Genomic DNA, 12477 nt, shown 5'->3' with positions numbered 1-12477 from the left:
CCTATAGTTGACACCAGGTCCAAGAGGGAGGACAAGATTAAGGAAGGAACAGTAGAGAGAGAAGAAGGGAAGGATGCAGAAGAGGACAAAAACAGCCAGGCGTTGCCAAGAACAGTGCGCTCCCCCCTTGTCCTCCTCTCTTCCTCCTCTATTCCCTCTCTCCTCTGGTGAGGGATCACTAGGGGAAATCCAAACACTGCAGGAATGTTATCATTGTATTGCATTAGCAGCATTCCCCAGCTCATTTAATAGACTACAGACCCCTCTGTTGCATAGGGTGGCTGTGTTTGTTCCACTACTCATCTGTGTGTGTGTGTGTTCGAGTGTGTGCAATGCACTTATAAATTCCTGTTGGTCTGTTTACTTGGGTGCATTTTCTTTTTAAGAATTTCTCTATCTTCTTTGTGCATATTTTTGTGTGCAATTAGCCATTTAAAAAGGTCAAATTAAAATTGGATTTTTGCTTTGTGGATTAGTTGAATATTACAAACTATTACAGAGGCTAAAGGGGATCAGCCTGGTCATACATTTGCATGAACATGGGCTTTGGCTGGCAGCTCGCAATGGTTTGTCACAGCAGCTTGCGCAGCTCCTTTTTTGGCAAAATGTGAAGCCCGAGCTGAGGAAGTTTATCATCGTAATGCTCAGCAATTATCAGTGAAGGGAAAGTTGGCAGTTGTTATGTTGTTAATACGGTGCAAGAGGGTATGAGAAGCACAATGAGAGAGAGTGAACTAAAAAATACACTGTCAAAGGTGAAAACTTGCACTTGACAGCGTAACACAAGTGGCTTTTAAGCTCTTCAGTATTTACTTTTTCCCCCATGTCCACTGCATTGCTTGGTCATTGGTTGGTTTGGTTTAAATGTCAGTTTAGTGTGAGATTGTAGCGGACAGGTTGGACGGTGCAGTGCCTCATTATCCAGTGTATAGTTAGTCAAGTCAAATGTACATTTCAGTTACTTAAGGTCAGTTACTTGCTGATTGTGACTCAGCAAAAATACTGCTGATTTTTAAACTTTTGTGCCTTGTTGGTTTTTTTAAATACTGAATATAACATCAGTCATCTGTGATCAGCAGCTTCTTTCCAAACCACCACATCTGCACAAGTCCATTCATCTCCTGTTGCTTTGTACTCGTTTACAAATCATTGGACACAGTGATTAGAGTAATGGTCTATTTTTTTTCCAAGATGCAGACTGTGCTAGTAGGAAGCATGAATCATATAAGTGTCCAGCTGTGTGAGGCTGTGTGTACATGTGTGCACTGCAGTGTGTGTGAGTGTGGATCCAGGTGGTGTGCGTCTGCTGGCCTTTTAGGTCAGCATTTTAGTATCTACGGTTACTTCCTGTCTGTGCTGTCCCCTTCCCCTTCTCCTTTCCTCTTTCTCCTTTCCTCACCACTCCTTTTCTTCCCGTCCTTATTCCCACCAAACCCCTCCTGTTTCATCTTGTAACTTATCTTTCTTTCTTTCTTGTTCATCTGCTCCTCCTTTTCCTTTTCCACACCCATTTTCTCTTCTCTTAAACGCAAATTGCTTTCTTAAAGTTGTAAGTTTAAGTTTTATTCCTTCATTTCCTCCTCTTTTATATTTTGAATTGACTCCATGTGGTATGTTTCCCCATCTTCTGACATGGGACATATTCACATCATTATTTAGCTTTAAAGCAAACGTAGATAATTGATGAATGGATAGTGTATTGATTGTTTGAGCTTAGACAATCTCCTTTTTGCTCTTTTATTGTTTGTACTACAATAAGATGTCTTAGAAGAGGGAAAATTATGGTTAAAATTGTATATTAAGTTGAAACATTTTTACAAATGATTGTTTTTGAGCTATTTTCCTTCACATGTCTGTCTGAACTGTATGATTATTGTTTATGGAACTATTGAAATATGATCACACATGAATTATCACAGTGCAGTTCTTGTCCTTTTCCTTTTTCCTATTGCCTCAAGGATAAGATATTAAATCTGTTTGGTATTTTCCTATTGGTCTGTGTTTTTAACGTGCCTCACATTCTTTGACTGGCTTTGCTGTCACACAAATGATTGAAACCGCTTTTTAACACTGCAACTTTTCTTTCCTCTGTGCAGGTTGCAGTCGTAAAAGTGAAAAACACTGACAAGGTATTCGCTATGAAGATCCTCAACAAGTGGGAGATGCTGAAGCGAGCTGAGGTGAGTATCACTCACTGATTTTCCAAGCTTCTGTTGGGGGACTGGTACTGGTTAAGGATACTGGGCTCAGTGCAGCAGTGTTGGAGATGATATTTAGAGTAAATAATCATTTGATGATTTTGATGATTTCTTTAAAAAGTGTCTGCCATCTAGAGAAAGCGCAGCCCTTTGATTATCCACAATCAAATCAGACTTTCATTGATAGATGTTTGCAGGACATGTCACTGCCTGAGCTGCACGAGCCACTGATGCATGTTTTTCTCATCGACCCCTTCCTGACAGTCTGACATTCCTGTTGGTCCCCTGGGTCTTCAATCTTCATGCCTCATACGTCACAGTCCAAAACTAGTCCCTGCTGTGTGTGTGCAAACGCCCAGACATGGGAAACAATGTAGAGCAGCAGATGTACTGTAGACTGTGCACACTCTAAGCATGTAACTGTCTGTGGACAAAGAACATCAAAGCTCTGGAGATGTTTTACATATTGACATTCAGACATTAATTTCTTGCTTTGAAGGTTTAATATTAGATATCATTATGCATGTGATATAGATTTATGTTCTCAAATTAGTATCTGTTTTGTACAAAAATATAGTAACATTTCATTTACACAGAAAACCTGTAGCTGATCTGTAATCAGTTATATTCTCTATCTCTCTCCGTATTTTTGAACCAAGGGGTTAAGACATTATAGCCTGAGAAGTTTCTTTTTTTTTTTTGGTCAGCACTCAGAGCAGTGAGAGGTCAGGGAGTGTTTTCTGTCTGTGCATGTGATTGACTTTTACAAAATAACCTACTGTTCAGCTGTAGAAATTGTCTGACTTGTCTGACTTGTAGACTTATTTTTGTTTCAGTTTTACTTGGCCAGATTTCAAATTGATTTATTTTAGACATACAGCTTCAAATAGTGATCTGTCCTTATTCTAACTACATTATTGTTGCATTTCCAGCCCAGTTCTCATGTCCTGGGTCTCAATTATGTAGATACATACTTGTTAAAACCCTCTTAGAGTCCAGTTAAGGTTATACAGGACAAAGAAATCATGTTTTGTAGGAAAAGTCTAGCTGTGCTAAGGGATTTATGCTTTAAAAAGAACAGTAGGCACCCCCATGTTGAACTGTCCTTGAGCCAAGACACTGAATCCTTGTGAATTCCAAACAATGCATTTCTGTAGAAGGTCCTGACCTTTGAGTTCCTAGTGGATGGGGCCAGAGGTGTCACACAGTGTATTACCCTGATACATGTACCACAGAATGTCTGATCCAGGATTGTATCTGTCCCTCAAATAACAACATTTCAACTTCTTTGATAGAAGATCAAGTGGTGTAGGTGTAACACTTATGCTTAGAAAATTCTAATACTGAAAATTTAATTGCCATTATCTCATATTGTTGCCAGCATGTGTGATATGTAACTTGTGATGATTACAATGTTAATTTTATCTTTCTTTAGACGGCATGTTTTCGGGAGGAGCGCGATGTATTGGTAAATGGGGACTGCCAGTGGATTACCACCCTGCACTATGCCTTCCAGGATGACAATAATTTGGTAACAAAAGCTTTTCTCTTCCTCTGTCTGTATATTTATGTATTCATGAACAGGAAATAGTTTTTTCACCCATCCATCATACAGTGTCAAATGTTCTTTCCATAAATTTCCTGCCAAGTTTTTAACCTTAACTCTCAGGAAAGTATAAACTGTATGAGATATATCAGACTCCATTTGAGTGTCACGCCACAGTACTTTATACATGTCAGCACATTCAAATTTTGTTACTCTCCAAAGTATCACCCACAGTTTTCTTATGAGTAGCTCCACCTGCCACTTCCACCATTTCTCTCTTCAGTTCATTTTTAGAATACAGTACTTCTTCTGCATGATGCATGGTCACCTGCCAGACACTGACTGGCACATTCAATTCTTACCACAAAGCACAACATGACTTAGAATTGTAGGAAATTGGGCAACAAAAGTTAACATGGCCAAAAAACATTTACATAAAAGACCAAAAGTATGAGTTTGGAGCTAGCTCACTGGTTGTGAGCCAAGCTCTTCCTTGCTTCCATTGGCTGCTGGAGGCAATCGCTCTCTCTCTAACCTGACAGTCTGCCCTCTCTCTGTGACCCTGAGCTCAAATGCCAGGACTGCTTGTCATTCCATTTCCCACATTCTCACAACAAATGCTTTACCCTGGACACTCCCCAAGGCTTTAAAAATATACACCACTGCCCATCCAGTCGTCTATTTTTAGGCAAACCCTCAAAAGTTAAGGACTGTTTAGGCGCTCGCTGCCTCAGTGCCCCTCTGCAGTAATGATACTGTGAGAAAAAAGGGAGAGGAGAGATGGTGGAGGGTGGGTAAAAGAGGGGTGGCATATTTTTGACTTTCAAGTGTGACTTTCTTGTTTTGTTTTCCATGTAAATAATCTCACTGTTTTCACGCATTCATGGAATCCTTAGTTACTAATGATTTCTGTCATTAAAGGTGCTATATATACGTTTTTGCTGTTGCTGCGGAGCCAACATTAGCAAACAGCTGTTTACCCACTACTGTAAAAGAAACGTCAGAGTTGAGCCTTCAAGCTTCCTTTACTCACCAAGAACTTTCTTCAAGCAGCTGCAATGTTAACTCTTGTTTTATTTCATTTTCTATGACCTTTTCTTCTACTGACGTCCAGCTAGTCCCGGCCTGGATGACCAATCTCGTCACTTTTGAATTCTCACTGTTGTGTCCAGACTGCCCTACCTAATCTCTTGTATTGTAAATGCAACAATAACTGAAGCTCTTGGCAAGTGACCATCACCACCACCTTCTACCGGCAAGACACCATGTTCAGTGGCAGCGAAACCTTACATATAGCCCCTGTATCTGTGCTTTAGCTTGTGCAGCATTTCTTTCTCACACCTCCTTTGTGTCTGTCTGCCTCTTTTGTCGCTCTAGTATCTGGTCATGGACTACTATGTGGGTGGTGACCTGCTGACTCTGCTCAGTAAGTTTGAGGACCGACTGCCAGAAGAGATGGCCAAGTTCTACCTGGCTGAGATGGTGCTGGCCATCGACTCTGTTCATCAGCTACACTACGTCCACAGGTGAGGAGCGGGGCGTGTGTGCATTTTTGTGGGTACAAATGTGTCTGTAATTATTTTCTGAGCTGAAACAGACTGAGCGCTTGGTCCTGATGATGGATGCTTAGTGTATTTACATTATTCCTGCTGCGTGGGCAATTTTCCAGCTGTGGGAGCCACTGCAGCTCAATGAAAATAAATGAAAAAAGTGGAGTGTCTCTGTGTGTGTGTGTGTGTGCGCGTGTGTGCACGCACAGGTTTGTCTTCAGTCATCACTGAAGGCAGTCAGTACCACTGGCTAATTATAGACTATATTAGTTTGTGTTCCTTTGTGTATTATTATTTCACTCTTGAAAATTGACATTTGAGGTTAGGTTTGTATGTGAATGTGTGTCAGAGGCAGGATCTCTGTGCTTTAGAAAATAACTGTTGCAGTCTTGAGTAATGTTTTTGCGTAGCTGTCATGTCAGCTGTTATTGTTCATTTTGCATTTAAGTCCCTGTCCTGTTTCCAGTTACTTTCTCTCATTTCTCCAGATTAAAAACAAACTAACCACCTAAAAGAGCAGTCACAGCTCTTGAAACCTTTTTCTTCTCTGACAAATTTTCTATTGGCTGAAAAAAGAATTTTTCAGCCAATAGAAAATGCCCCTGGGGGCAGGAAATAAAGTCGTGCCAGACAGGATGTGGTCACATCGGCCTGTTAACATAATTACAGTGACGCTTTCGCCAGGGGCTCGTCACAGCAATTTTGGACAAGGAGCAAGGGAAGGAATGATAGACAGAGGGAAAGATGAGAGATGCATAGAAAAAAAGGGAGGGTCAGAAAAAGAGTGAGATAAAGCGAGAGACTGAAAGGATAGGAGGAGTAGGCTGGTGGGATAACATTTTGGGTGTGTCTGTAGTTGGTCTGATCTCTGGTAAGTCAGACGGGAAGAAACATACTAAGAGACGGCGACAGAGTTATAGAGAGATGTAGGTATAAGCATATAAGTAAAGAAAGGGAGTGAATGAGAAGAGAGTGGGGAGCCACTAATTGCATGGTGTTATCTGGGGGCCGTGGGTGGGGGTTGGCAGTGGCAGCTGAGACGAGAAGGAAAAAGGACAGGGAGGAGGGGACAGCACTGTTTCTCTTCAAGTCCCCTCGTGGATGCTTTGGGACAGTAATGATGGGGTATGAGAGGCGCGTGGGTGGGGGTGTGGTGCTGCTACCTCCCCCCATGCTCCAACCCCCAACTCCTCCTTTGCTCTCCCTCGTGGGAGATTTGCACACTCGCTTTGTAGAGGGTGGAGACAGCCAGGCAGGTCCCCTGAGGAGGGTGTGTCCTGCTGGCTGGTCCTGTCTGATGAGTGTATGTATGTGTGTGTTTGGGTGCACATGTATGAGGGTGTGTGTTTATCTTGGTGAACGGTGTGTATGTGTGAGTTTGGTATTTTTCCTATTCATATGACTAAGTTAAAGGACAATTTATTAACCCTATAATTTAAAGACATTAATGTCCATTAAAGAAAAAAATAAACACCCGCCCCATATTCATGGCTCACTTTCAGTTGCACTAAACACACATAATTAGACCACTATTTGTGAATGTAAATGGGCAGGTTATGTCTGTACAGCAGGGCAATAGTTTCCTTGCTTTTCTCTTGGGACTCACATTTTCAATGGCCTGTCATGCCAGTTTTTCCTGGGAAAAATTTGAGGTCCTACTCTCGTGTGATTCAATGTCAGGCCCTCATCCAGACAGTAAAATGCCATCTATCAGCACAGTGCATAAAATGCCATTTTGGCCTGAATATAAAACATATTGAAAACAAAACATAGGCAGTTACCATGTTTATTATTTTTACTACTGTACTATCAGATTTCATCAAAAATAGAGAAACCACTTAACAGAAAAATCACCAACAGATGAGTGGAATTATAGTCAAGCAGCCTTTCTGATTTCAGTTTTATCTTCATTTATTCTGTTTTATGAATTCAAAGAGAAAAAGCAGTGCAACTGTTCTGTTGTGAGCTTTTATCTTAATAACAGCTATGACATCAGTCCTGTTGGGAAAGTTTCACCAATCCAAGAATAAGGTAGTCAGCATAAATCCCATATTTGTGCTACTAACAGACCTTCAGTCGTTTGTCATCTTACTCACACAACCACTTGTGGAAGCGGTCAGAGTGAATATTTCTGGCAGTTTTTCAGACTTTTTGTCTCTCTGGGCTCCTCATCATTGCTTTCTATGATGGCTGTAATTCTTGGCTGTGACACATCATTTGTCCCTGGTGTGTTTCTGCTTTAGAGACATCAGGGGACTTGTTTTTACTCATCCAAAATGTATTTTTCTGTGGCAGTAAAGCATATCACACAAGCCATGGGAAACTCCTGTGTATTAAACTGGGCACACTATTGGCGGTGACTGACAGACATGAAGAAACTCATTAGCCTAGAAAAGCTAAGGCTACAAACAGCTTATAGTGCAACATTCAGTTGATGTAACAGGCTCACGCTGTAAGGGCAGTATGAGCCGGGTACTTGCACCACTCCCATGGAAATTTTTGCTCCTCAAAAATATTCAGGCCAGTACAGTACATTATATTTCTTAAATGTAGTGGTGACCAAGTTGTGGGTCAGAGAGTAAAACAGATCTTAGTATTTGTCTAACCTTCACTGGGTGAGAATAATGATAATGTTTTTGTTCACTGGATGGAACTATTTTTTTTGGGTTTGTAGGCTTAAAAAAGAAGTAGTTTACATACACCTGTTGTAATAAATAGAGATAAAGGAGTTTATCATAGGCAAGCCCATTATGTTCCCTTTGTTGTTTTGTAGGGATTTTGTTTACTACATGTAGCTGTGCCAGGAATTTGAAATATCCTACAGATGTTTGATTTGGGAAAATAGTCCATGATGGCCCAATTCATCCAGAGATATTTAATGGACAGCCACATCAGCATAAACAGCACTGCAAAATTTTTCATTTTGGACAACTGTGTATTATCTAATGAATCATGATATCGCCCATCCCAACATTATATTATGTTGCTGCTGACCCTAACTACATTGTTGTCTTAATTATGTCATTTATGTGCACCCAATGTGTGCTTTTTTCCTTGTTTTGTGAAGAAGCTGACCTTGCCACACTGTTGGTCCATATTGAAATTAGCATTTGCAGTCCTGTTGACACTGATGAAGTTGAAAAGAGCCCAGATGAAAGAAATGAAGAGCAAAGAGCTTTGAGGTCAACCTTCTGTCCTCCTCAGCTGAGTCCCATGAGAGGCAGCGTGTGTTAGAGTCAGATGCATAGGGAGACTGTGTGTGTATGGGTGAGTGTGTCCATTTATTCAGTGGTCAGTGATCTGCGTGGCCTCCCAGAGGGGCTGGACAAACGTTTCAATAGGCCAGCTCAGCATGGCTTTGTGCTGCCTAGCACAACATCTGTCCACTGTGGGAGTGTGTGTTTGTGTGTGTATTTGTGTTTGTGTTTGTGTGTGTGTGAGAGAGAGAGAGAGAGAGAGGAGAGAGAGAGAGAGAGAGAGAGCAACACTGTGTGAGATAGGGGGATTCTGATAGTGAGTGGAGAGGTGGGGGGTTGGTACAAAGGGACAGAAGTGTGTGTGGTTTTGTGCGTAGATAGCAAGAAGGGGAGACAGATAAGAACACAAACACTCATGTGAAATAATGTTATGTGAAAGTGTGGCAAAGGTGTAACATCTCTTCTGAGTAGTATCTTTCCACTGTTTAATTGTGTTATGTGTTTAATTGCATGTTATGTGTGCGATCATGTGTGTTTCATATTGATCAGTGCCATGTGTCTCTTCACGGCCAAGTGATCTAAGTGTGAACAGGTCTTTCTCTCTCTCTCTCTCTCTCTCTCTCCTCTCTCTCTCCTCTCTCTCTCTCCTCTCTCTCACACACACACACACACACACACACTTATTCATTATTCATCAAAGAGCTTCATTTACATTGTTAACTATATATCTGACTTCTTGGATGTTAGAGATATTCTCCATTTTGACTGAGATGGACACTTGGAGAGAGATTGTGTGAGTGTGTGTGTCAGTATCAAGTGATGCCAGAAGTCGTGCAGGCAGTAGTTCTTTAAACCATTAGTTAACAAACACTAGGCTAGAGCCATGTGGACATGGCTTGTCTGTGTAGTTTCCAGTGTGTGTGTGTGTGTGTGTGTGTGTGTGTGTGTGTGTGTGTGTGTGTGTGTTTTGTGAGGTGGCGTCCAGATGGCCCTCACAGATGGATGCTGCGGTCTTAGGAGAGATTACCTCCCTCTATTCTCGTCTCTGCGCTGCTCCTTAAGACCACAGGAGCCCTGTGACACAGTAGCCCAATTAGCTATGCTTGCTAGCCTAGCCTAGCATTAGCATAGCATTATCACTTTTCCAGGTTTGTCCATGTGTACCTGGCTAAATGTGAGTCAGCTCTTGTGCTGTAGCCTCCTGTGGTGTTTGCTGTGGGCTTAAGTGGGGGTGCCCCCTGACATCAGGCTCATCATGATAGTTGACTTTTGGTGTCTGAGACAGAAACAGGGATCAGGAAGACTTTGGTAAAGAAATGAGGAAGGTTGTAGAGATACTGCTACTGCTAAGAGTGGAAGAGAGGGGAGTGGGCAGACAGGGGCTTTGCCGAGTACTAAATGGTTTATCGGTGGCAGCATCCCTTGTCCACCCCCGCCACACTGTTTGTCTGCCACACACACACACACATTTACACACACATACAGGCAAGGCAAGGGTCACCTCATACTGTCTGCTCTTTGGCAGACCAGAAGTCTCCAAAGCAGATTAAGGCCTTCCAGCAATTGAGGCACCTGTGTACGTACAGAACGTACACAGACACATACACCCAGAGATCCACATGCTCCTAGTCTAGTCCAAGTGCTACGGGTGTCATTCATGATCTGTGCAATCTACACTTCTTGTTAAGGTGATCCAGATTCTGTGTGCAGAGGTCGTGTATTTGTTAGGGTAATAGACGGCCACACTAGTGACCACACTTTGCTTAAAATTTTTGCAGTTAGTGAAATATGAGATGGTCTAGTCGTTTGTGTTTATTTATAGATTTTGTACATTCCTTATTTCTTGTTTAAAGCATGATGTCCATCAAGTGATTCAAACTTTGATTGCAGCAGCCCGAGCTTGGGGTGCTGGCCATTACACTGCAGATCTGCCAGTGAAGCTGGATGCTGTTTCCATTTAGTGAGAGAGATTTGACATCTCCTCTAAAGGTTAAAAAGATTCCAGAACTTCTGTTTACAAGCCCAAAGCCACAATTTTCCAATGATTATACCCAAGTTTGTGTCCTCTGGCTCAAGCCTTACATTATGTCTAGGTTTTGAATCGTTAAGAGTTAAGGTGAAGGTTCATAACAGAGCAGTGTTAAGTCCAAGATAAATGTCCTTTTAGAGACATTAAAATTTTATCTGAGTAATCTTAATCCCCCTGTCTCAGAGTTTTATGCTCTCTTTGATAGTCTGACCTTGAATATACATCATGTCAGTTGTGTATATGTGTTTGTGCCTGCCAAGTTCATGTTACTTCGCATTGGTCGCGTGAATGTATGCATGGCAGTATGTTTCCATCCAAAATGCTATATGCAGTATCCACTTTGGAAAGTGATGTCCAATCTGGAACTCATCAGTGAGCAGTCAAGCTCTTTAAAAAGACTTCTAAGTAACCCACGATGCAAACAGTGATTTGGTAAAAGTAAGTGTCAATTTGTATATATGTTTTGGAGCCCGACTTTTATGTGTCTATACAAGTCACATATGTGCACATATTACTTTAATCCATGGTTTTATAGGTTGGTGATTTAGTGGTGTCTCTGAAGCACAGAGATAGCTAGCCCACCCCCAGCTTCAGCCCCATGAGATAGGGCTATTAACACTACTGGAAAATGACAGGGGCTTCACATCTGGCTTTGAAGAGATCTCTAGCTAAAGACTGAAACATCAAAGGCATCTTCAAAGCCAATTTATATCTGCTTGCTCTTTAAAAAATCTTTCAGGCTTGGCAATATTCTCATGTCTTTATTAAGTAGTTTAAAAAGAATTTGAGAAAAATGTTAAGTGGAATTTTGGAATTTCATCAGCTTTAACTTATTATAGTCTATTTCCTGAAGTTTTGTAACCTGCTAAAAATGGATTGTTTTGCCAGGCAACAATATTACATTGATTATTGTCTACTGAGAGGCACTGGAATTAATTTGTGGCCTCATTGTAACTTAACCAGATAAACAGCTCTTGCTTTAGTGCCATTGTTATTGGTAAAGATAGAAAAAGAGACAATTCTCATAAAGAATGTAGGCTCTGGGGTTTGACTTTTGATCTATTGAGAGAGAGACCATGTTTCTGTTTTATCTCCCTGTTGCATTTAATTCTATACACTTTTCATACAGTCATCCTCTTATCAGTATTAGTGTTCTGTTGGTGTGTTTGTGCATGACTTCGGGGCTAGGGAGTGCGGGGGTGTGTGCTTGTGTTGGACATCAGGTTTATTATTCTAAGCATGGCCATGCTCACATCACTGGACAGAAATAGCACCAGCTCACTTCTGTAACCTGTTACATCAAGCGTGTGTGTGTGTGTGTGTGTGTCTGTGTGTGTGTGTGTGCATGGTGCATGCGTGCATGCGTCTGTTTCGCTGACCTATGAGTTACACACCATTCTCTTAGCCAGAGTCTTTGAGTGTTGTTACATGTACTGTGTGTGTGTGTGTGTGTGTGTGCATGCATGTTTTAAACACCACTACAAAGAGTTTTTTATGTGCCCTCCATAGCATGTGTATTGAGGCATGTCGGGGTCCAGTGTGTTGATAAGAGGGCCTCAGACACAGGGTTCGGCAGGGTCTGCCCTCGGGGGAAATCAGTGGAATGGTCAGACAAGGACAGAGGCTATATTTAGCCATGATGGTGGGATCTGGTGACGTCTCTGTTTCATACCAATTCAGGCCAGTGTTCATTGGGGTTATTGGGGTCATTAAGTATGTTTTTACAATTATTATAATTTGGATTCCAACTAAATACACACACATATCCAAATATTAACATTTATACCAAAAGGTTCAAAGATAAAATAAAGAAAAAGGATTCCCTGTTCCTAGAATTACTGAAGCAGCACAAGCTGAGAGTCACCCACCAGAGACTGGATTAAACCAGGCCTGGCAGTAGAAGCAGGACAGGGATCTACATTAGCACACCTGGGCTACCATGCAAGACAATAGTACC

At 41.6% G+C, this 12477-nt stretch overlaps 1 protein-coding gene across 1 annotated transcript in view; it reads left to right on the top strand.

Moving 5' to 3' along the window:
• cdc42bpab (CDC42 binding protein kinase alpha (DMPK-like) b) overlaps nucleotides 1-12477 on the top strand; it is a 68146-nt gene that overhangs the window by 28825 nt on the left and 26844 nt on the right. The window contains 3 exon segments of the mRNA XM_051071990.1: nucleotides 2097-2180; nucleotides 3634-3729; nucleotides 5122-5270. Coding sequence (XP_050927947.1) covers nucleotides 2097-2180; nucleotides 3634-3729; nucleotides 5122-5270 — 329 coding nt within the window.

This window comes from Lates calcarifer, linkage group LG7_1 (assembly GCF_001640805.2).
Source record: "Lates calcarifer isolate ASB-BC8 linkage group LG7_1, TLL_Latcal_v3, whole genome shotgun sequence".
Taxonomy (NCBI): domain Eukaryota; kingdom Metazoa; phylum Chordata; class Actinopteri; family Centropomidae; genus Lates; species Lates calcarifer.
This window is presented reverse-complemented; position numbering and strand designations above follow the sequence as displayed.